Source organism: Bombina bombina, chromosome 4, assembly GCF_027579735.1.
Source record: "Bombina bombina isolate aBomBom1 chromosome 4, aBomBom1.pri, whole genome shotgun sequence".
Taxonomy (NCBI): Eukaryota; Metazoa; Chordata; class Amphibia; order Anura; family Bombinatoridae; genus Bombina; species Bombina bombina.
Window position 1 is genome coordinate 457760260 of NC_069502.1, and position 26406 is coordinate 457786665.

Here is a 26406-nt window from a genome sequence, read left to right on the forward strand (position 1 = left end):
GACAAAACCTCCCTGGCCCCATCAGACTGGGTTAGGGGCCCTTCAGAAACATTATTATCAGCGTCGTCATGCTCTTCAGTATCTAAAACAGAGCAGTCGCGCTTACGCTGATAAGTGTTCATTTTGGCTAAAATGTTTTTGACAGAATTATCCATTACAGCCATTAATTGTTGCATAGTAAGGAGTATTGGCGCGCTAGATGTACTAGGGGCCTCCTGAGTGGGCAAGACTCGTGTAGACGAAGGAGGGAATGATGCAGTACCATGCTTACTCCCCTCACTTGAGGAATCATCTTGGGCATCATTGTCATTGTCACATAAATCACATTTATTTAAATGAATAGGAATTCTGGCTTCCCCACATTCAGAACACAGTCTATCTGGTAGTTCAGACATGTTAAACAGGCATAAACTTGATAACAAAGTACAAAAAACGTTTTAAAATAAAACCGTTACTGTCACTTTAAATTTTAAACTGAACACACTTTATTACTGCAATTGCGAAAAAACATGAAGGAATTGTTCAAAATTCACCAAATTTTCACCACAGTGTCTTAAAGCCTTAAAAGTATTGCACGCCAAATTTGGAAGCTTTAACCCTTAAAATAACGGAACCGGAGCCGTTTTGAACTTTAACCCCTTTACAGTCCCTGGTATCTGCTTTGCTGAGACCCAACCAAGCCCAAAGGGGAATACGATACCAAATGACGCCTTCAGAAAGTCTTTTCTAAGTATCAGAGCTCCTCTCACATGCGACTGCATGCCATGCCTCTCAAAAACAAGTGCGCAACACCGGCGCGAAAATGAGGCTCTGCCTATGCTTTGGGAAAGCCCCTAAAGAATAAGGTGTCTAAAACAGTGCCTGCCGATATTATTATATCAAAATACCCAAATAAAATGATTCCTCAAGGCTAAATATGTGTTAATAATGAATCGATTTAGCCCAGAAAAAGTCTACAGTCTTAATAAGCCCTTGTGAAGCCCTTATTTACGATCGTAATAAACATGGCTTACCGGATCCCATAGGGAAAATGACAGCTTCCAGCATTACATCGTCTTGTTAGAATGTGTCATACCTCAAGCAGCAAGAGACTGCTCACTGTTCCCCCAACTGAAGTTAATTGCTCTCAACAGTCCTGTGTGGAACAGCCATGGATTTTAGTGACGGTTGCTAAAATCATTTTCCTCATACAAACAGAAATCTTCATCTCTTTTCTGTTTCTGAGTAAATAGTACATACCAGCACTATTTCAAAATAACAAACTCTTGATTGAATAATAAAAACTACAGTTAAACACTAAAAAACTCTAAGCCATCTCCGTGGAGATGTTGCCTGTACAACGGCAAAGAGAATGACGGGGTAGGCGGAGCCTAGGAGGGATCATGTGACCAGCTTTGCTGGGCTCTTTGCCATTTCCTGTTGGGGAAGAGAATATCCCACAAGTAAGGATGACGCCGTGGACCGGACACACCTATGTTGGAGAAAGGAAGCGATTAGATGCATCTGCACAAGAGGTACAAAGAGGACGTGTGGAACACAAGGTTTGTGTTTGTAAATGTTAAAGCCAACAGCAGCAGATTAAAGTAAAAACGTGAGGCATTGTGAACCTAATTTGCATATCTTACCTAGAATCCTTTGCTACATTGGAAACAATGTATCTAGATGTTTTCTGTGGAAAAAAAAACGTCAACTTGTCCAGATTTGTTAATGGGCTACACAGTGGCTTATTTAGGTTTTGTGCTCCCCCCCCCCCCCCCCCCTGTTTTAGGCCATTTTTGGCCACAATATTTTTTGCTCAGGGAGTAACGTGTTCTTTATTTTCATGGCATTTCTAAAGTAAATATTCACCAGGGCTTGCAAAACACTCTTATACACACTTACACAGGCACAAACACACATACACACACACACACACACACAGTTATGCACATACACACTGTAACGCACCCACACCCATATCTATCTATTGCTAACGGATTTCTTGAAACAATACTTCCCCAAACATAATATGCCAACAAAACTAAAGGCAATAGCTAGCTGAATAAATAAAAGGTTCAGAGTTACCTCTAAACTGTAAGCTCCATGGGCAGTCTTGTATTATTTCCCCTTAGAATGTAAGCTCATTAAGCAAAATCTCACAATATATACCTGTATAATACTTCATAATTAACTGTATAAATCTTATAAATATAGCCAAATAAACTGTGCTGCCCCCTCCAATCTGCTGCCCCAGGCAAGTGCCTTGATTGCCTAGGCCAAAATACACCCCTGGGGCTACACAATGAGATTTTTTTCTCTACCACTTTTTTATTTATTTTTTGAAATGTTGAAACAAACTTGAAAACAAAGAGGTTGCACAACATATTTACCTGTTGTCTCCCATAGAATAGAATATCTATTACTTAGGCACTGCCTCTATGCATTTGTTATCATATCAGTTGCTGTCTGTAGTATGAGTGCGGTAAAGCTGTTACTGATAATAAAAGACACCCACTATGCTGTTGTTCTGCCAATCAGTAGCAGCTAGCATAGGATTTAGTTTATAGCCTGTACATTTTCTTATTACTCTCTTATACAAGAAGGTTTATGAATAAATCATGGCTCCCAGAAGGTGGCGTTACAGGGGAATAACAATATGTTTATTTTTCACAGTTCTCTATAATTATTTGTTTCACACTTTCTATACAATGAGAGATAAAGATAAGAAGGATTTTGAGTAAACATACAGATATAAGTTAATAAGGTTTGCTCTCCCTGCATTTTCAACGTTTCATTGTGTTGTGGTTTCAATAACCCTGTAGCTGGTATAACAAATCACTGTAAAAGCATTGAGGAGAAAGCACTTTAAGATTGAGAATACTTATTACTGTCTTTTTACATATTGGAATTACTATTAATTAGTAATCTCAGCCTAAAGCCAACTAGCTTATCTTATTTGATGTCATTTTACTGTATATGTAACAGTCCTCATCACTGCAAGGTTTAAAAATAGCCTAAAGGTATTTTACTGTGTAAATTGAAAAAACAAAGTCAAAATAAAGCTTACATGATTCAAATAAAACATGCACTTTTAAACAACTTTTCAGTTTACTTCAGTTATCTAATATGCTTTATACTCTTGGCATTCTTTGTAGAAAAGCATACCCTGGTAGGCTTAGGTGCAGCAATGCACCACAGGGAGCTAGCTGCTGATTGGTGGCTGCACACATATGCCTCTTTTCATTGGCTCACCCAATGTGTACTGCTAGTTTCCAGCAGGGCATTATACTGAAGTAAATTGGAAAGTTGTTTAAGATTGTATGCTCCATCTGAATCATGAAAGAAAAATATGGGTTTTAGGTTTCTTTTAAAGGGCAATTATAATCCAAAAATGACATGCTCTAATCCGTTAGAGCACGTCATTGTAAGGTTATCGGCCCTGCAATGCTGTGTGTTTAACCCCTGCAAAGGGTTAATCATATAGCAGAAGACCCGCGGAGGCCGGACTATCTATTGAAAGTATAGGAAGCACTAAAAAGATTTTGGTTGCGCTAAACGTTCTATGGTAATTTACTTTATCAACCCATGCTCTATTTAATTAAGTTAATTAGTTCTTTATAAATTATACAAACCATGAACAGCACCCAAGTATTGCAGTTATTCTATACACATTTTATCTTTTGCAGGCCTACTATTGGCACAAACCAAGAAGTATAATTAAACCAAACAATATTAGAAAAATACACCAAATTTATTGGTACAAAGCTGTAAAACCACACAAGATTTCCTACAAGAGACCAGTTCTATAGGTGTCCAGTAGCACCATACACTCACAGCAGCCACATCACCAGAGGGCGGTTAAGAGAGAAGTACGAGTTCAAATATCAAGAATGTTATTTCATCACCGTTTTAACAGAGACCTGTAAGGACAACAGAGATTGTTTAATTGCACAGCCAGTACATGCAGTATTGTACACAGAGCATAACATTATGACTCTCTGGCAGTTCACAATGCAATGCTAAACAGCCCATAAGGATCTCACTGAATGTCAAGGAAACAGCAGTTCAGATTGTATTTATTTAAACTGAAAGTTATATAACATTTTTTTGATTGTTGTGTAATTCATTTGTGAATAAACTAGATGTTAATATAAAAGATATAATTATTTTGCTAAAGTTTAAAATAATTTGTGCTTATGTCGGTCGCCCTAGAGTTTACCAATCATATGAACATTTTTAAAAATTAGTTGTGAGAGGCCATTAGTGACTCAAGACGACTGACTCATAAAAGAAGGCAAACACCTTTGTCCTGTCTCCAAGTGAGTGATTACATAACTTAGCTGCCCTATAATGTCATTGAAAGCCACCGCTTTTGAAATAAATCTTCAATTGTAAAAGTCATATTTGACTGAAAAAGTGCAAAGATTCAAATATATTCCAAATTATAAAATTGTTTTCCCATATTACATAACATACAGTCTAGACAAAACACTCCACACTCCTCGGTCTATGAGTAAGGCATGAGCTGAAACGCGTAAGACCGATGTTATACCGGCTTTTGTTTCTGATGGATTTTATGTTTTATACGCATCAATAAAGGTTATGTTTTAAGCTTTACCTGGTCACCTGCCGCGCTTTATTTTTGCTCCACAAAAGACGCCTCAATTAAAAACTTCAAGAATAACAGATGATAATAAATTGTGCATCCCTACAGTATAAACATTTTTTTTTTACTTCTAAAAATAAAAAAAAAAATGGATCCCAATATCTTAACAGTCAGATACAAGGAAAGGTTACGGATTCTTTCTTACCTCCTGCAGGATCCTTCCCAGTGTCTCCCGGCTTTGAATTTGTTTCCTTAAAAAAGAATAGAAGTAAATTACATCCTTTTATTGTGCTTACATTATTTTTGCTCTATATTTCAAGATAGCAAAAAATGGCCCAGATTACGAGTTTTGCGTTAAGAGGCTGTGCGGTGCTAACGAGCAGTTTTCCCTCAACGCTCACTTACCTACAGCGCTGGTATTACGAGTTTTCAGAAACCCGTCGTTAAAAGGCAAGAAGTGAGCGTTGAGTAAAATTTTGCTCATTACCGCACTCCAATACCAGCGCTGCTTACGTCAGCGTTGAGCTGGTCGTACGTGCTCGTGCACGATTTCCCCATAGGGATCAATGGGGAGAGCCGGCTGAAAAAAAGTCTAACACCTGCAAAAAAAGCAGCGTAAAACTCCTTAATGCAGCCTCATTGATTCCTATGGGTAAATAAAATTTATGTCTACACCTAACACCCTAACATGAACCCCGAGTCTAAACACCCCTAATCTTACACTTATTAACCTCTAATCTGCCGTCCCCGACATCGCCGACACCTGCATTATATTATTAACCCCTAGTCTGCCGCTCCGGACACCGCCGCCACCTACATTATACTTATGAACCCCTAATCTGCTGCCCCCCAACATCGCCGACACCTACATTATATTTATTAACCCCTAATCTGCCGACCCCAATGTCGCCACAACCTACCTACATTTATTAACCCCTAATCTGCCGACCCCAATGTCGCCACAACCTACCTACATTTATTAACCCCTAATCTACCGCCCCCAACGTCGCCACCACTATATTAAAGTTATTAACCCCTAAACCTAAGTCTAACCCTAACACCCCCTAACTTAAATATAATTACAATAAATCTAAATAAATATTCCTATCATTAAACAAATGATTCCTATTTAAAACTAAATACTTACCTGTAAAATAAACCCTAAGCTAGCTACAATATAACTAATAGTTACATTGTATCTAGCTTAGGGTTTATTTTTATTTTACAGGCAAGTTTGTATTTATTTTAACTAGGTAGAATAGTTATTAAATAGTTATTAACTATTTACTAACTACCTAGCTAAAATACAGAAAATAATTAACAAATTACAGATATTTAAACTAATTACACCTAATCGAATAGCCCTATTAAAATAAAAAAAGCCCCCACGAAAAAAAAAAAAAAAACCCTAGCCTTAACTAAACTACCAATAGCCCTTAAAAGGGCCTCTTGTGGGGCATTGCCCCAAAGTAATCAGCTCTTTTACCTTTAAAAAAAATAAATACAAACAACCCCCCAACAGTAAAACCCACCACCCACACAACCAACCCCCCAAATAAAATACTATCTAAAAAAACCTAAGCTCCTCATTGCCCTGAAAAGGGCATTTGGATGGGCATTGCCCTTAAAAGGGCAGTTAGCTCTTTTGCAGGCCCAAAGTCCCTAACCTAAAAATAAAACCCACCCAAAACACCCTTAAAAAAACCTAACAACACTAACCCCCTGAAGATCGACTTACCGGGAGAAGTCTTCATCCAAGCCGGGCCGAAGTCCTCAACGAAGCCGGGAGAAGTCTTCGTCCAAGCCGGGCGAAGTGGTCCTCCAGGCGGGCAGAAGTCTTCATCCAGACGGCATCTTCTATCTTCATCCATCCGGCGCGGAGCGGGTCCATCTTCAAGACATCCGACGCGGAGCATCCTCTTCATCCGACGACTAAAGCTGAATGAAGGTACCTTTAAGTGACTGGAACAGCCAATAGAATGCAAGCTCAATCCTATTGGCTCAATCCTATTGGCTGAACTTCAATCCTATAGGCTGATTGCATCAGCCAAAAGGTTTTTTTCTACCTTAATTCCGATTGGCTGATCAGCCAATCGGAATCTAAGGGAGGCCATCTTGCATGACGTCACTTAAAGGTACCTTCATTTAGCTTTAGTCGTCGGATGAAGAGGATGCTCCGCGTCGGATGTCTTGAAGATGGACCCGCTCCGCGCCGGATGGATGAAGATAGAAGATGCCGTCTGGATGAAGACTTCTGCCCGTCTGGAGGACCACTTCGCCCGGCTTGGATGAAGACTTCTCCCGGCTTCGTTGAGGACTTCGGCCCGGCTTGGATGAAGACTTCTCCCGGTAAGTCAATCTTCAGGGGGTTAGTGTTAGGTTTTTTTAAGGGTGTATTGGGTGGGTTTTATTTTTAGGTTAGGGACTTTGGGCCTGCAAAAGAGCTAACAGCCTTTTTAAGGGCAATGCCCATCCAAATGCCCTTTTTGAGGCAATGAGGAGCTTAGGTTTTTTTTAGATAGTATTTTATTTGGGGGGTTGGTTGTGTGGGTGGTGGGTTTTACTGTTGGGGGGGGTGTTTGTATTTTTTTTACAGGTAAAAGAGCTGATTACTTTGGGGCAATGCCCCGCAAAAGGCCCTTTTAAGGGCTATTGGAACTTTAGTTTAGGCTAGGTTTTTTTTTTTTTTGGGGGGGGGGGGCTTTTTTATTTTAATAGGGCTATTAGATTAGGTGTAATTAGTTTAAATATCTGTAATTTGTTTATTATTTTCTGTAATTTAGTGGGGGGTTGTACTTTAGCTAATTTAATTTAGTTAATTGTATTTAATTTAGTTAATTTATTTAATTATAGTGTAGTGTTAGGTGTTATTGTAACTTAGGTTAGGTTTCATTTTACAGGTACTTTTGTATTTATTTTAGCTAGGTAGTTATTAAATAGTTAATAACTATTTAATAACTATTCTACCTAGTTAAAATAAATACAAACTTGCCTGTAAAATAAAAATAAACCCTAAAATAGCTACAATGTAACTATTAGTTATATTGTAGCTAGGTTAGGGTTTATTTTATAGGTAAGTATTTAGTTTTAAATAGGAATTATTTAGTTAATGATAGGAATATTTATTTAGATTTATTTAAATTATATTTAAGTTAGGGGGTGTTAGGGTTTAGGGTTAGACTTAGGTTTAGGGGTTAATACATTTAGTATAGTGGTGGCGACGTTGGGGGCGGCAAATTATGGGTTAATAAATGTAGGTAGGTGGCGGCGATGTTAGGGACGGCAGATTAGGGGTTAATAATATTTAACTAATGTTTGCGAGGCGGGAGTGCGGCGGTTTAGGGGTTAATATGTTATTATAGTGGCGGCTACGTTGGGGGCGGCAGAATCGGGGTTAAAAAGTGTAGGTAGGTTGCGGCGACATTGGAAGCGGCAGATTAGGGGTTAATAAATATAATGTAGATGTCGGCGATGTTGGGGGCAGCAGATTAGGGGTTCATAAATATAATGTAAGTGGCGGCGATGTCCGGAGAGGCAGATTAGGGGTTAATAATTTTATTATAGTATTTGCGATGCGGGAGGGCCTCGGTTTAGGCATTAATAGGTAGTTTATGGGTGTAAGTGTACTTTTGAGCACTTTAGTTATGAGTTTTATGTTACGGCATTTTACCATAAAACACTTAACTACTGACTTTTAAATGCGTTAGGGATCTTGGAGGTAGAGGGTGTATCGCCCACTTTTTGGCCTCCCAGGACAGACTCGTAATACTGGCGCTATGGAAGTCCCATAGAAAAAAGAATTTACAAAGTTTACGTAAGTCATTTTGCGGTAAGGCCAAAGAAGTGTGCGGTGCCCCTAAACCTTCAAGACTTGTAATAGCAGCGGTAGTGAAAAAGCAGCGTTATGACCTCTTAACACTGCTTTTTTACCCTAACGCACAACTCGTAATCTAGCCGTAAGTGATTCTATAAAAAAAATAGGGTATATTCCCTAAAGGCCCTCTCTGCCTTTCCAGTTCTCTCATTTCTTTCCACTTCTGTGCTGAGCTACTTTGGAATTGTTGATCTGGTGTAAGTGCCTTGAAATCCACATATTGCATACAGTGTGGGTTTTTTATTTTAATATATTTTAAATATGTGCTTAAACATTTATACCCCAGTGCACCACTGAAAGAACAGGTGATTGTTTTTCAAACAGTGGGGCTTGGAGATTTAAATTCATTGTGCACATGTCTTCATACGTTCATAGGCCCAAATTAATATTATAGGGGCTGTTGAGAAAATCAAGACTGGAAGGAGGGGTCCCCAGAGGTAGAATTTTTTTTCACTTTCTGCGATGAGATTTTTTGAGTGAAAATTTTTCTGCAGGTTATTTAAAAAAAAAATAAAACAAAAAAATTAAATTAGGCAGTTACACTAAAGCACCAGTTCAGTTGCAATGTGTTGGTTAACTGGAGAATAAAGTACTTTTTTAAAGTTTTATCATATATTGCAGCAGACAAAAAAAGAAATTGTAAAATGTCTTTTGATTAAATTTGTTTCCTTTTCTCTTGGTCTAAGATAGAAATGTAGTAATATAAAAAGGTGCATTGCTCATAAGAATATCTTACATTCAGATAAAACAGCTTTGCAGACTGGGAAAGCCTAGGGGGTGGATTTGAAAAAATCTGAGAGACAATGGGGGGTAGTTATCAAGCCGTCTACTTTTCTTGCTTCGCCGGCCCAATACGCCCGCCTAAGCTCGCCTACCTTCGCCGCCGCGGACCTGAAAAAATACGCCTAAGTTATCAAATAAAGCTGTCAAAAAGCCGCGGGGCGATGAGCAGCGGACTGTGACAGTTATCACTCATCCGATCTCGCTGCCCTTCGGCTTTTTCCCAGCTTTATTGCTAGCCTGTCACTAAGCACTCACACTAAACTACACTGTTCTATCCCTATACCGGCGCCCCCGGAGCCTCCCGCAACTCAATAAAGTTACTAATCCCTAAACCGCCGCTCTTAGACCCCGCCGCAACTCTTATAAATGTATTAACCCCTAAACCGCCGCTCCCGGACACCGCTACCACCTACAGTATACCTAGTAACCCCTATCCTGCCCCCCCTATACCGTCGCCCTCTATAATAAAATTATTAACCCCTATCATGCTGATCCCGCACCTCTCCGCAACTAAATAGTTTAACCCCTAAACCGCCGCTCCATGAACACGCCGCAACCTATATTAAACCTATTAACCCCTATCCTGCCCCCCCTACACCGTCGCCACCTATAATAAATTTATTAACCCCTAATCTGCCCCCCCTACACCGTCGCCACCTATAATAAATTTATTAACCCCTATCCTGCCCCCCACTACGCCGCCGCCACTGTAATAAAATTATTAACCCCTAAACCTAAGTCTAACCCTAACGCCCCCCTAACTTAAATATTAATTAAATAAATCTAAATAAATTAACTCTTATTAAGTAAATGAATCCTATTTAAAACTAAATACTTACCTTTAAAATAAACCCTAATATAGCTACAATATAAATAATAATTATATTCTAGCTATCTTAGGATTTATATTTATTTTACAGGTACCTTTCAATTTATTTTAACCATGTACAATAACTATTAAATAGTTATTAACTATTTAATAGCTTACCTAGCTAAAATAAAGAGAAATGTACCTGTGAAATAAATCCTAACCTAAGTTACAATTACACCTAACACTACACTATACTTTAATAAATTATTCCTATTTAAAAGTAAATACTTACCTGTAAAATAAACCCTAAGATAGCTACAATGTAATTAATAATTATATTATAGCTATCTTAGGATTTATATTTATTTTACAGGTAACTTTGTATTTATTTTAGCTAGTTAGAATAGTTATTAAATAGTTATTAACTATTTAATAACTACATAGCTAAAAGAAATACAAAATTACCTGTAAAATAAATCCTAACTTAAGTTACAATTAAACCTAATACTACACTATCATTAAATTAATTAAATAAATTAACTACAAATAACTACAATTAAATACAATTACATAAACTAACTAAAGTACAAAAAATAAAAAAAGCTAAGTTACAAAAAATAAAAAAATAAGTTACAAACATGTTACAAATATTACAACAATTTTAAGCTACTTACACCTAATCTAAGCCCCCTAATAAAATAACAAACCCCCCCAAAATAAAAAAATGCCCTACCCTATTCTAAATTAAATAAATTTCAAAGCTCTTTTACCTTACCAGCCCTTAAAAGGGCCATTTGTGGGGGCATGCCCCAAAGAAAACAGCTCTTTTGCCTGTAAAAGAAAAATACAACCCCCCCCAACATTAAAACCCACCACCCACATACCCCTAATCTAACCCAAACCCCCCTTACAAAAACCTAACACTAATCCCCTGAAGATCATCCTACCTTGAGTCGTCTTCACTCAGCCGAGCCACCGATGGAACTGAAGAGGACATCCGGAGCGGAAGAAGTTAATCCTCCAAGCGGCGCTGAAGAAATCTTCCATCCGATGAAGTCATCATCCAGGCGGCGCTGAAGAAAAGTCTTCGATCCGTCCGATGTCATCTTCAAAGAGGCGCTGAAGAGGTCTTCTATCCGGGCGAAGTCATCTTCCAAGCCAGGTCTTGAATCTTCCTTCCGCCGACGCGGAACCACCTTCTTCACCGACGGACTACGACAAATGACGGCTCCTTTAAGGGACGTCATCCAAGATGGCGTCCCCTCAATTCCGATTGGCTGATAGGATTCTATCAGCCAATCGGAATTAAGGTAGGAAAATCTGATTGGCTGATGGAATCAGCCAATCAGATTCAAGTTCAATCCGATTGGCTGATCCAATCAGCCAATCAGATTGAGCTCGCATTCTATTGGCTGATCTTAACAGCCAATAGAATGCAAGCTCAATCTGATTGGCTGATTCCATCAGCCAATCAGATTTTTCCTACCTTAATTCCGATTGGCTGATAGAATCCTATCAGCCAATCGGAATTGAGGGGACGCCATCTTGGATGACGTCCCTTAAAGGAGCCGTCATTCGTCGTAGTCCGTCGGTGAAGAAGGTGGTTCCGCGTCGGCGGAAGGAAGATTCAAGACCCGGCTTGGAAGATGACTTCGCCCGGATAGAAGACCTCTTCAGCGCCTCTTTGAAGATGACATCGGACGGATCGAAGACTTTTCTTCAGCGCCGCCTGGATGATGACTTCATCGGATGGAAGATTTCTTCAGCGCCGCTTGGAGGATTAACTTCTTCCGCTCCGGATGTCCTCTTCAGTTCCATCGGTGGCTCGGCTGAGTGAAGACGACTCAAGGTAGGATGATCTTCAGGGGATTAGTGTTAGGTTTTTGTAAGGGGGGTTTGGGTTAGATTAGGGGTATGTGGGTGGTGGGTTTTAATGTTGGGGGGGGGGTTGTATTTTTCTTTTACAGGCAAAAGAGCTGTTTTCTTTGGGGCATGCCCCCACAAATGGCCCTTTTAAGGGCTGGTAAGGTAAAAGAGCTTTGAAATTTATTTAATTTAGAATAGGGTAGGGCATTTTTTTATTTTGGGGGGTTTGTTATTTTATTAGGGGGCTTAGATTAGGTGTAAGTAGCTTAAAATTGTTGTAATATTTGTAACATGTTTGTAACTTATTTTTTTATTTTTTGTAACTTAGCTTTTTTTATTTTTTGTACTTTAGTTAGTTTATGTAATTGTATTTAATTGTAGTTATTTGTAGGTAATTTATTTAATTAATTTAATGATAGTGTAGTATTAGGTTTAATTGTAACTTAAGTTAGGATTTATTTTACAGGTAATTTTGTATTTCTTTTAGCTATGTAGTTATTAAATAGTTAATAACTATTTAATAACTATTCTAACTAGCTAAAATAAATACAAAGTTACCTGTAAAATAAATATAAATCCTAAGATAGCTATAATATAATTATTAATTACATTGTAGCTATCTTAGGGTTTATTTTACAGGTAGGTATTTATTTTTAAATAGGAATAATTTATTAAAGTATAGTGCAGTGTTAGGTGTAATTGTAACTTAGGTTAGGATTTATTTCACAGGTACATTTCTCTTTATTTTAGCTAGGTAAGCTATTAAATAGTTAATAACTATTTAATAGTTATTGTACATGGTTAAAATAAATTGAAAGGTACCTGTAAAATAAATATTAATCCTAAAATAGCTAGAATATAATTATTATTTATATTGTAGCTATATTAGGGTTTATTTTAAAGGTAAGTATTTAGTTTTAAATAGGATTCATTTACTTAATAAGAGTTAATTTATTTAGATTTATTTAATTAATATTTAAGTTAGGGGGGCGTTAGGGTTAGGGTTAGACTTAGGTTTAGGGGTTAATAATTTTATGACAGTGGCGGCGGCGTAGTGGGGGGCAGGATAGGGGTTAATAAATTTATTATAGGTGGCGACGGTGTAGGGGGGGCAGATTAGGGGTTAATAAATTTATTATAGGTGGCGACGGTGTAGGGGGGGCAGGATAGGGGTTAATACATTTAATATAGGTTGCGGCGGGTTCAGGGAGCGGCGGTTTAGGGGTTAATACATTTATTATAGTTGCGGTGGGCTCCGGGAGCGGCGGTTTAGGGGTTAATATGTATAGAGTAGCTTGCGGTGGGCTCCGGGAGCGGCGGTTTAGGGGGTAATAACTTTATTTAGTTGCGGCGGTGTAGGGGGGGACAGATTAGTGGTGTTTAGACTCGGGGTACGTTAGGGTGTTAGGTGCAGACATCTCCCATAGAAATCAATGGGATGTCTGTCAGCAGCGAACTTGTACTTTCGCTATGGTCAGACTCCCATTGATTCCTATGGGATCCGCCGCCTCCAGGGGTGGCGGATTGAAAACCAGGTACGCTGGGCCGTAAAAGTGCCGAGCGTACCTGCTAGTTTTTTGATAGCTAGCAAAAGTAGTGAGAATGTGCCGCACTTGTGTGCGGAACATCTGGAGTGACGTAAGAATCGATCTGTGTCGGACTGAGTCCGGCGGATCGATGCTTACGTCACAAAATTCTACTTTTGCCGGTCTCGAGCCTTTGATAACTAAGGCGAATCAGCCTCGCCACAAATACGCTGCGGAATTCCAGCGTATTTGAGGTTGACGGCTTGATAACTAGGCCCCAATCAATGCACTGCTGCTTTGCAGCGCTACTGCACATTGGACTGTTTACTTCAAACAGCACTTTGGTGTGGATGCACTGTGTTACGGAAAACTTACACAATGCAGCCAGAGCAAAGCACTGTTTGAAGAGAACAGTCTGATGTGGAGCAGTGCTGCAAAGTTAGAGTACTAACAGTTCCTGCATGTTTCCTGTTCTTTCTGCAGACATGATGCATTTTCTGCGATGACATCTCATATCACTGCCTGTTCTGCCTTGGGGGAGGGGTCTACTACACAGGGGTTAACTACAGGCCTATTGTAGGAGCTTTGCAGAAGACAGCTACTCTGTGTTAGACATTGCTTTCTCTGATAAGTTACATTGTATGAAATTTCATACTTACCTCTCAGTCTTGACAGAGATGGTTACAGTAAATTCAGACTCCTGATCGGGCAGATAGGTAGAAGGTACAAGCACATATTGCCCAGGAGTTAGGGCACATAGTTGAGACACTTCCTGAGAGTGGGTGTGAGGTATGCAGCTCATGGTTGGTTCCAAACAAAATACAGACTGGCTGCTATTGTGAGGTACCTGGCAGGGAGGAAATGAAGTAAGGGACTGTGGTATTTAGCATAAAAGGGATAAATACCAGCAGATGAATTTTGAGGACACAACTAATTAATCCGCAGTTTCACTTCATCTGCACCCTGAATACTATGACACAACTTTAAAGCCTTACTATCACTAATGAAAGAACCCTAAGTGAAGTGTCATCTGTGCATTAAGCTCCCATAATAGTTTGTATCCTCACTGGTTATTTCTGTGGTTTTGCCTCAGCAGCATCTAACCCAATCATCTCACTGGACCTATGAACAACAAATCCCAGAGAACACTGCTGAAAAATGAACTAGATAAGCAGACTGCAGCGCTCACTTTTGTTATCTACAGCTAAACCTAGTAATGATCAGACTAATCTGCTTAAAAATAATACATTTATAAGGGTTAAATACCATATTCTTCTTCTGACTAATTATACTGATCTACCCAACATTGATCACTATGATTCAAATCTGATATTCCTGCAACTGGGAACCCTATACAATCACAACCTCTGTCCCCAAAATGTATCTTGTTCAGGGCAATCAATGAAGTTACCATTTCTTGATGGTAAAGAAAGCTCTATTGCTAAGTTTTTCCAGCTCATAGAGACAATGTCAAATGATGGCACAAGCTATGCACCTTAACAATGCACATCATGCAATAGGCAAGAAGACTAAAACCTGTATAATTTAATCTAGCTACAAGTTCCCACACATTCAAGACAGTTTTTACCAAATGCTTTTTTTATTTCCAACACAAGCAGGAAACCACTGAATCCTAGCAGAATTTCTCCTTTGCAATATATCCATGTGACTAAGCAGGGATCTGGCTGAGAGCACTGACTGACACTCTGGATAATGACTTTCGTAATCTGGCACTGGCTTGGTGAGAAAAAAAGAACTACCGGATTAGGATGGTTTTCCAGCTCCTATGCTGTACATAACAGGCTGCATACAGTTCTATCAGCAAGACAAAGTTATTCTACAATATTTACAAGTTTAATTTATCATACTGCTCTTATGTGATGAAGTTGCTCTCTTATTGTATGGAATTGTTGCAGTTTATAGCCTTACACTGTCTGAAGAATCGAATCACCCTGACCGACTGCTAAGAATATCCTGTGGATACTGACCTAAAATATGCAATCATGTTTCTCGTGCTTTTTACAGAGATAGTGGAGCCTTTTGTGTATAAAATGTATCTTTTCTAAGCAACTGCCTTATAGGTTTTAAGCATATAGAATCCATCCAAATGTACCTTAGCTACCTGTATTATGCAGCTAAGCAATTGCATACATATTGTAGATTTTCTCTTTAAACTACTATTTAAGAATAGGCAAACTTATATTTTATTACTGTGCTTGTGTATGGCAACTACGCTTGTCTAAGGGCACTAATTCATTTCCTATGCCTTCTGCATACAATAACTGACTGATTAGCTCATATTAGGTGTTGAGCTGATATAACTACATAAAGTCATTACATGAGACACTAGATTTTCTGTGTTTTTTTCATGCGTGTTTAGTTCAGACGGGTGAACTGTTCAGAGGCTTTGAGAACCCAATGAGCAAAGTTGCTCGAGCACACAGACCTTTTTTCTGTATCATCTTCATTAATTGAATTTCTAAATTATTTTACAAAACAAAAAAACTGAAAAAAGTATAACAGCTCATATATACTAATCATATTTCATCTTCAGATGTTTTCTGGTAGTGGTTCTCAGGCTCTATACTATAAGTTATTACTCACTGTGTATATGTGAAATCCAATTGCATGACACTGATCTCTCTCACATTGCTGGCGCAGTGTTACCCTTACTATGGAGGCACCAGGGGGTACACAGAAGGGAAATGAAGGGTTAATATGAAAAGAGGGGAAATTTCTGCTGCCTCCTGCACTGTGGCTTTTTTCCCAGGATCCTTGCAGTACTTGAGTATCCCAAGTTCCCATGGATACATCCACATGGTCGGTCACCAAAGGACGTGGGGTTGCTACTTCACTAAAACCAAGAAGCACGAAAGAGTATATGAGAAACCACTCATATTATCTACTATTCAAATTACACATGCAAAAAGGAAATCTAGTTAAAACAAGGAAATCTATGTTTTGCAGGGGTTCACACACCAAGTAAAGTAAATATTGGAATCTATGCAAGCATATCATTATGATTGTTTTTTCACTATTTTTATATACTATATCATTAGAGCTGTATTTCTGTTTTCTTATCATGTTATGCCCCTTTTGTGTTTTTGTGCCCTTAGATTTATAAGTAATGTAAAGATAGAGATGCAAGCATGGACAAACTGAGGTAACAACAGAATATGCAGGAATAGAATGTGCTGCATGACATAATATAACAGGTGCACCAAAGGCAATATAATAGAAAATATAAAAGAGATGCTGAACTAGATAATATATAATAAGTATATCAATCAGTTACACATACACTCATCAAAACCCAAGAAGAGAGTGGGGGGGGTGCCAGGGTGTATTAAAATGATCTTAAATGTGAAAGACAAGAAGGAAAATATTCCCATAGGTACTCACTTAATAGACTAAGGACGAGTGGGGGGCAAAACATAAATATGAAACTTAAATCTCTGAAACAGATAAGCGCAAACAGACTCAAGTGTAGGTAGATACAACAAACACACCCCACTCTCTGAATTGTACTTACAAAATTGTAATTTATTCAGGCGGTTTGTTAAAATAACATATGATCTCCACGGCAGTTAAAACATAAATCTTTGCAAATGAACATGAAAGTTTCTGAGCCAAAAGTGTCCGTTTTGAGTTAATGTCCGTTGTAGTGACTTCAAATAAAAAAAAAACGCTTGTATTAGAGAGCGTCAATGTAGAAGCCGGTAACGTCACTGGAACAAAGTACGGATCCTCATGTAGTCCAAAAGCCTCAACGCGTTTCAACCGCCACCGTGCGGTCTTTCTCAAGAGGTAAAAGTTCATGTCCCTTCTCACAGTGCAGGTTATTATATAGCCATCAAGCTTATTTTATTGGATGGAGAAAGGTCTCTTTATATAACTAGCCTGCCTGCTGTGTTTGTTGTGGGAAGCAAGCTAGAGTTACGATGCATATTAAATAAGTGGCACATATTATAATAATACGATTAAAAACATAACTATGCTAAAATACTATAAAATGGTATATAAATTATACTACAACAAAATAAGTTAATAAACCAAATGATGTCATTACTAAACTACAATAAACTAGATTTTCACAAGCATATTTTGCCAATTGTCGAAAAAATGTTGAAGGATAGTACAAAATAAAAGACAAAGAAAGAACAAAGTTATTATAACAAAAATCTATTAAAAACACAAATATTTAAATTTTATACTATTGAAAACATATATAATAATGTACTGTTAAACATATAATTACTAAATTTTACCGAAAAATGTAAAATAATAGACCGCAAAAAAAACCTATCACTAATAGATTCAAAAACCAATGTATTTTCACAAATGTTTGTATAGCCATTAATAGTACGGTGTATATTGTGCATAGATCAAAATCTAAACCAATGTATAAGGGAACAGCCATTGTATCCTATCTACTCTATATTGATTATTACTATTAGCACCCATAAGTTATGCCATTAAAATACATAATAATACTGATTTGAAAACATTTAAGTATTATACTACTTAAATGTTATTTGGATACTATTTAAATATTCTGGACATAAAAATATTCATATTCAAATTAATCAAATCATGTAATTTAAAATATATATTAAAAATACTAAAAATCTCAAAAATATTTAAAATGTCCAAAATATACATAATAAAAATATATCATTAATAAATAAATTGATTAATTAATTCTTTGTCACATACATATATAAATATACATACACAAATGTATAAATAAAGGGAGATGTGCACACATATAAACATACATGTGTATATAAGTACACCTATCCCAAAAATTCTCTGAAACACTGTACACTAAAGGACCTTATCCTAAACTAAAAGCTATAAATAGGAAAACTTACATGAAGGCTGCTAAATCTAAATCAACATTGAGACCACCTGGACACAGACAGTTCAACTTCTGTATCCAGAATGTCTCACGTTTACGTAATGTAAGTAATCTGTTAGGGATGGAGGGGGGAATCCAGTCAATGACCTGTACCTTGAGTGTTCGGGGGTCTCCACCATGAGTGTCTCTAAAGTGAAGGGGAACACTGTGCTTATCCATCTCATTTATAATATTATTGAGATGTTCTGACACTCTACGTCTGATCTTCCTTTTCGTGCGGCCCACATACATAAGGCCACACCCACACGTTAATAAATATACAACATGAGTAAAATCGCAAGTGCAACGGCATTGAATCTTAAAGTTACGAGATTTATCACTATTTGTGAAGTTGGGATCTTTATTTACATATTTGCACATACTGCAGTTTTGTTTACCACATTTATATGTGCCTTCCTTCAAACTTAGCCAATTACTCTTATTCAATGTTGTTTTATTTCCTTTCACTGTTTTTAATTTACTAGGGGCTAACAGATTTCTCAAGTTTCTACCCTTCCTAAAGGTGATTAGTGGATGTTCTGATAATGATGGTGCTAGCATACTATCTGATTTTAGTATGCCCCAATGTTTCCTAAAGGCCTCCTTGACAATCATATGGCCTTCATTATAGGTAGTTATGAATCGGATGGAATCCTGGTCCTGTGCATTTTGTTTATGGAGTCTACCTGTCGAACTCATGTGATCTGTTCTTAACAGTGAATCCCTAGTACGCCCCGTGGCCTTAATTCTAGATTCATTGATTTTGACGGGATCATATCCTTTAACTAAAAACTTGTTCGCCATAATGTCTGCTTCTTTATTGAAGTCGCTAATAGAGCTACAATTTCTTCTCAATCTAAGAAACTGGCTGTAAGGGATGTTATCTTTCCAATGTATGTATGTTTATATGTGTGCACATCTCCCTTTATTTATACATTTGTGTATGTATATTTATATATGTATGTGACAAAGAATTAATTAATCAATTTATTTATTAATGATATATTTTTATTATGTATATTTTGGACATTTTAAATATTTTTGAGATTTTTAGTATTTTTAATATATATTTTAAATTACATGATTTGATTAATTTGAATATGAATATTTTTATGTCCAGAATATTTAAATAGTATCCAAATAACATTTAAGTAGTATAATACTTAAATGTTTTCAAATCAGTATTATTATGTATTTTAATGGCATAACTTATGGGTGCTAATAGTAATAATCAATATAGAGTAGATAGGATACAATGGCTGTTCCCTTATACATTGGTTTAGATTTTGATCTATGCACAATATACACCGTACTATTAATGGCTATACAAACATTTGTGAAAATACATTGGTTTTTGAATCTATTAGTGATAGGTTTTTTTTGCGGTCTATTATTTTACATTTTTCGGTAAAATTTAGTAATTATATGTTTAACAGTACATTATTATATATGTTTTCAATAGTATAAAATTTAAATATTTGTGTTTTTAATAGATTTTTGTTATAATAACTTTGTTCTTTCTTTGTCTTTTATTTTGTACTATCCTTCAACATTTTTTCGACAATTGGCAAAATATGCTTGTGAAAATCTAGTTTATTGTAGTTTAGTAATGACATCATTTGGTTTATTAACTTATTTTGTTGTAGTATAATTTATATACCATTTTATAGTATTTTAGCATAGTTATGTTTTTAATCGTATTATTATAATATGTGCCACTTATTTAATATGCATCGTAACTCTAGCTTGCTTCCCACAACAAACACAGCAGGCAGGCTAGTTATATAAAGAGACCTTTCTCCATCCAATAAAATAAGCTTGATGGCTATATAATAACCTGCACTGTGAGAAGGGACATGAACTTTTACCTCTTGAGAAAGACCGCACGGTGGCGGTTGAAACGCGTTGAGGCTTTTGGACTACATGAGGATCCGTACTTTGTTCCAGTGACGTTACCGGCTTCTACATTGACGCTCTCTAATACAAGCGTTTTTTTTTTTGATTTGAAGTCACTACAACGGACATTAACTCAAAACGGACACTTTTGGCTCAGAAACTTTCATGTTCATTTGCAAAGATTTATGTTTTAACTGCCGTGGAGATCATATGTTATTTTAACAAACCGCCTGAATAAATTACAATTTTGTAAGTACAATTCAGAGAGTGGGGTGTGTTTGTTGTATCTACCTACACTTGAGTCTGTTTGCGCTTATCTGTTTCAGAGATTTGGGATTCTACTTTACTTCAGGAGGCACGCAGGACACCTTCGGTCATTTTTGCAGCAACAGGTCTCGTATATAATAATCATTACACAGTTGTACTTATTTGCACCTATTGTGTTTTTTGCTCCTTGTCTGATCTTTAGGAATTTGTATAATAATAATTAGTGATTCCAAACTAACACACGTTAATCTATATTTTTTTATATTATTTTTTATATTATATTTATTTATTGCTTTCATTAAATATTAATTTTTATTCTAATTTTTATTGTTATTTATCCTTTTGGTGTTTATTTTGTTACATCATAGCAATTTTGAATCACCCCTGGCAGCTAGCGCTGTTTAATTATTGTGCTTTGTAGTTTTGTTTACTGTGTTCTCTTTACACAGCAGCATGACTGCCATGGAGGGTGGTTCTATGCTTAATAGCAATGTACTGACTGAATCTGATACATTTGGTGATATTGGGTATAGGAGAAATAGACAGAGAGATATTGATTTAACAAAAGGGGAACAGCCGTTGTTTCATGCATCAGAATCACCTGATGAACTTTTTAAAAAACTAGAAAGACTTTTACAGCAAGATTGTCGTGAATGGCAAGATCTTATTTTATTGGATAACTATGTTTCCCATAATATTATTCCCAGGGGTTTACGTTTATTTAAGTATCCTGCTTTTGATCTTGAGGATGTGGAATTCACCACAGAGTGGGAGGAATCTTTACATGAGTGCTCTATGAAAATGATTAAAATTTTAGTAAAATATAGAGAATTTAAATTAAAACAGATTAAAGAAGAACTAGAACATATTTTCCCAAAAATTCAATGTTTTAAATCAGAAGAAAAATGGATCAATAGGAATAACAGTATCCAGAGTAGAATTAAAAAACTAGATATTGAATTAATGGCAGCTAAACAAATGAAATTATCTAGGGATATTCAGGATTTCAAGGAGGATAAGGTCTATACCTTTAAAAAGAAAACTCAAAATGCACGTATGTTGAAGGATAAACCATTTTTTAAACGGAGTGATAAACAGTCTGGTTCATATCAGTCTAATACACACCAATTAGAAAAAGTGTCATTTGAAAGAAAGGATCAAGATTTTAATAATTTTAACAAATTTAAATATCATGATCCTACTAATGATCAGTCCAGGGGCTATAATAGGGCAGACAATAGGACCCCTCACGTTGGAACAAATAGGGATCAGAATAAATCACATATGATTGTGAACTCTTATAGGGATAATAAACATGAATATTCTAGAAGCCATGAGCATACACATGGACCTAGTCATTCCAAGTTTGAGAATACTGGTCATGGTGGTAGATCTAATTCTTCTTACCATGGCCAACACCCCAATTACAATTATAAAAATAACAGTAATTATGGTTATCACAATAATTGGCGGCCATATGGCAACAATTATAAGGAGAATTACAGCTCTCCTCATATACAAGTACCCACTAGTAACAGATTTCATAGTCTTGATCCCCATCCCGAATCATATAGGGAGACTTATTGGTCTGATCAAGGTGCTAAACCAAAACATGTTAGGAATGAGCATGAGGAACATCATGAAGGAGATATGAGAAAGACTGCAAGAAATATTTCTTTTTTAGGGAACAGCCAGATAGGACACCCCGCCAGGTTAGAGCAGGAACCGAGGAGTTCACACCTAGGGAACCCAGAAGAAAGGACACGAATGAACAAAAGAACATTAGAACAAAGAGAGGAACAAGGGGTGGACTTAGAATTAGGGCAGCCAAACAGAAGGCAGCGGAGAGAGGAAGAGAGAGAATGAGTATTTTTAATTTAGCCAAGATTGATCTGGACAATAATGATATTAAATTATTGAGTAAGGGATTAAACTTTGCCCCTAAAACATTACCCAATGAATTCCAAATATTTTTGGATATTCAGAAATTCAGTAGAAAATTAACTTTGAAACGATTTTTTGCAAAAAATTCAACTATGAAAACAGTACCTAACAAAGAGGAACATCTTGAATCTAAAGATCTAGAAACACTGAATATCCTTAAGAGTCTAGAAGGATTAGATTTGGACTTAGAGGAGTCACCCAGTGAGGAATATCAGGATTTGATGTTATGTGAACTTCTAGATATTTCAACTCATGAGGAGGTTAGATCTATAACTCATAGTACATTTAAACGCCCCTCCTCCTTTTATCCAGTTAGTGCCCAAGGGGATCAAATCCCTGTTTTTATTAATTTGGTCACCAATGAAATCCTGTCTAAAATTAAAGGTAAAAAGGAGAATTTATTGAATAAACATAATGATAATCTCACTATACTTGAGAGAAAATCACTTACTAAATTAATGAATGATGATAGAGTTGTATTCAGGGCAGCAGATAAGGGAGGAGGCTTGGTGATTCAATTGAGATCAGAATACCTCAAAGAAGCACATAAACTGTTAGGGGATAAAGATACATATTGTATCCTTAAGACTGATCCTACTAAATCATATATGTCTGCATTGAATTCCTTGTTGGTGGATGCTAAATCTGAGGGGATATTGAATACAGATGAATTTAAATATCTGCAAGAATTGGATCCCAAGATCCCTTATTTTTATCATCTACCAAAGATCCACAAGGATAGTGAGTGCCCTCCGGGTAGGCCCATTATATCTGGGATTGGATCGATAACAGATAAAGTTTCTAAATATATTGATTATTTTTTGCAAGACATTGTTAAGAACACCAGGGCCTACCTTAAGGATACTACTAGTGTAATTGGGATCTTTGAAGGAATTGAATGGAAAAGTAATTACTGTTGGATTACATGCGACGTATCAGCGTTATACACGTCAATACCGCATGATAAGGGGATACATGCTGTAGAAATGGAATTGATAAACTGGGGATTCAATGTAGTACAGCAAAAATTCATCTTGCAGTGTATACAATTCATATTGGAACACAATTATTTCGCCTTCGAGGGTGTGTATTACAGACAAATCAGAGGAACAGCGATGGGCACAACCTTTGCCCCATCTTATGCCAATCTGTATATGCACACCTTCGAAGGCGAATTCATTTGGAAGACCCATCAGTTCAGTAAGAATATCGTTAAATATTACAGATATATTGATGACGTGATCATCCTATGGGAGGGGGATCTCGGTATAGTGGACGAGTTTGTCAGATATATTAATAATAATAATTATAATCTTAAATTCACTGAAAATCATTCTCGTACTGAAATTGAATTTCTTGACCTGCGACTTTTTGTAAATAGTGACAACAAAACAGCAGTTACCAACTATAGGAAACCCACCGAAAGAAACAGTTTCATTGATTATAAGAGTGCCCATCAACGCCATTGGAAAGATAACATCCCTTACAGCCAGTTTCTTAGATTGAGAAGAAATTGTAGCTCTATTAGCGACTTCAATAAAGAAGCAGACATTATGGCGAACAAGTTTTTAGTTAAAGGATATGATCCCGTCAAAATCAATGAATCTAGAATTAAGGCCACGGGGCGTACTAGGGATTCACTGTTAAGAACAGATCACATGAGTTCGACAGGTAGACTCCATAAACAAAATGCACAGGACCAGGATTCCATCCGATTCATAACTACCTATAATGAAGGCCATATGATTGTCAAGGAGGCCTTTAGGAAACATTGGGGCATACTAAAATCAGATAGTATGCTAGCACCATCATTATCAGAACATCCACTAATCACCTTTAGGAAGGGTAGAAACTTGAGAAATCTGTTAGCCCCTAGTAAATTAAAAACAGTGAAAGGAAATAAAACAACATTGAATAAGAGTAATTGGCTAAGTTTGAAGGAAGGCACATATAAATGTGGTAAACAAAACTGCAGTATGTGCAAATATGTAAATAAAGATCCCAACTTCACAAATAGTGATAAATCTCGTAACTTTAAGATTCAATGCCGTTGCACTTGCGATTTTACTCATGTTGTATATTTATTAACGTGTGGGTGTGGCCTTATGTATGTGGGCCGCACGAAAAGGAAGATCAGACGTAGAGTGTCAGAACATCTCAATAATATTATAAATGAGATGGATAAGCACAGTGTTCCCCTTCACTTTAGAGACACTCATGGTGGAGACCCCCGAACACTCAAGGTACAGGTCATTGACTGGATTCCCCCCTCCATCCCTAACAGATTACTTACATTACGTAAACGTGAGACATTCTGGATACAGAAGTTGAACTGTCTGTGTCCAGGTGGTCTCAATGTTGATTTAGATTTAGCAGCCTTCATGTAAGTTTTCCTATTTATAGCTTTTAGTTTAGGATAAGGTCCTTTAGTGTACAGTGTTTCAGAGAATTTTTGGGATAGGTGTACTTATATACACATGTATGTTTATATGTGTGCACATCTCCCTTTATTTATACATTTGTGTATGTATATTTATATATGTATGTGACAAAGAATTAATTAATCAATTTATTTATTAATGATATATTTTTATTATGTATATTTTGGACATTTTAAATATTTTTGAGATTTTTAGTATTTTTAATATATATTTTAAATTACATGATTTGATTAATTTGAATATGAATATTTTTATGTCCAGAATATTTAAATAGTATCCAAATAACATTTAAGTAGTATAATACTTAAATGTTTTCAAATCAGTATTATTATGTATTTTAATGGCATAACTTATGGGTGCTAATAGTAATAATCAATATAGAGTAGATAGGATACAATGGCTGTTCCCTTATACATTGGTTTAGATTTTGATCTATGCACAATATACACCGTACTATTAATGGCTATACAAACATTTGTGAAAATACATTGGTTTTTGAATCTATTAGTGATAGGTTTTTTTTGCGGTCTATTATTTTACATTTTTCGGTAAAATTTAGTAATTATATGTTTAACAGTACATTATTATATATGTTTTCAATAGTATAAAATTTAAATATTTGTGTTTTTAATAGATTTTTGTTATAATAACTTTGTTCTTTCTTTGTCTTTTATTTTGTACTATCCTTCAACATTTTTTCGACAATTGGCAAAATATGCTTGTGAAAATCTAGTTTATTGTAGTTTAGTAATGACATCATTTGGTTTATTAACTTATTTTGTTGTAGTATAATTTATATACCATTTTATAGTATTTTAGCATAGTTATGTTTTTAATCGTATTATTATAATATGTGCCACTTATTTAATATGCATCGTAACTCTAGCTTGCTTCCCACAACAAACACAGCAGGCAGGCTAGTTATATAAAGAGACCTTTCTCCATCCAATAAAATAAGCTTGATGGCTATATAATAACCTGCACTGTGAGAAGGGACATGAACTTTTACCTCTTGAGAAAGACCGCACGGTGGCGGTTGAAACGCGTTGAGGCTTTTGGACTACATGAGGATCCGTACTTTGTTCCAGTGACGTTACCGGCTTCTACATTGACGCTCTCTAATACAAGCGTTTTTTTTTTATTTGAAGTCACTACAACGGACATTAACTCAAAACGGACACTTTTGGCTCAGAAACTTTCATGTTCATTTGCAAAGATTTATGTTTTAACTGCCGTGGAGATCATATGTTATTTTAACAAACCGCCTGAATAAATTACAATTTTGTAAGTACAATTCAGAGAGTGGGGTGTGTTTGTTGTATCTACCTACACTTGAGTCTGTTTGCGCTTATCTGTTTCAGAGATTTGGGATTCTACTTTACTTCAGGAGGCACGCAGGACACCTTCGGTCATTTTTGCAGCAACAGGTCTCGTATATAATAATCATTACACAGTTGTACTTATTTGCACCTATTGTGTTTTTTGCTCCTTGTCTGATCTTTAGGAATTTGTA

At 36.5% G+C, this 26406-nt stretch overlaps 1 protein-coding gene across 2 annotated transcripts in view; it reads right to left on the bottom strand.

Annotated features, from left to right (window-relative positions):
* Positions 1-3711: 3711 nt before the first annotated feature.
* CAPN10 (calpain 10) overlaps positions 3712-26406 on the bottom strand; it is an 81114-nt gene continuing 58419 nt past the window's right edge. For both annotated transcript variants that reach the window (XM_053710316.1, XM_053710317.1), the window contains exons 10-13: positions 16050-16299; positions 14105-14292; positions 4791-4836; positions 3712-3899 (exon numbers count right to left, since the gene is read on the bottom strand). In XM_053710316.1, the coding sequence (XP_053566291.1) occupies positions 3873-3899; positions 4791-4836; positions 14105-14292; positions 16050-16299 (511 nt within the window). In that variant the 3' untranslated portion in view covers positions 3712-3872. The remainder of the gene's footprint in view (positions 3900-4790; positions 4837-14104; positions 14293-16049; positions 16300-26406) is intronic.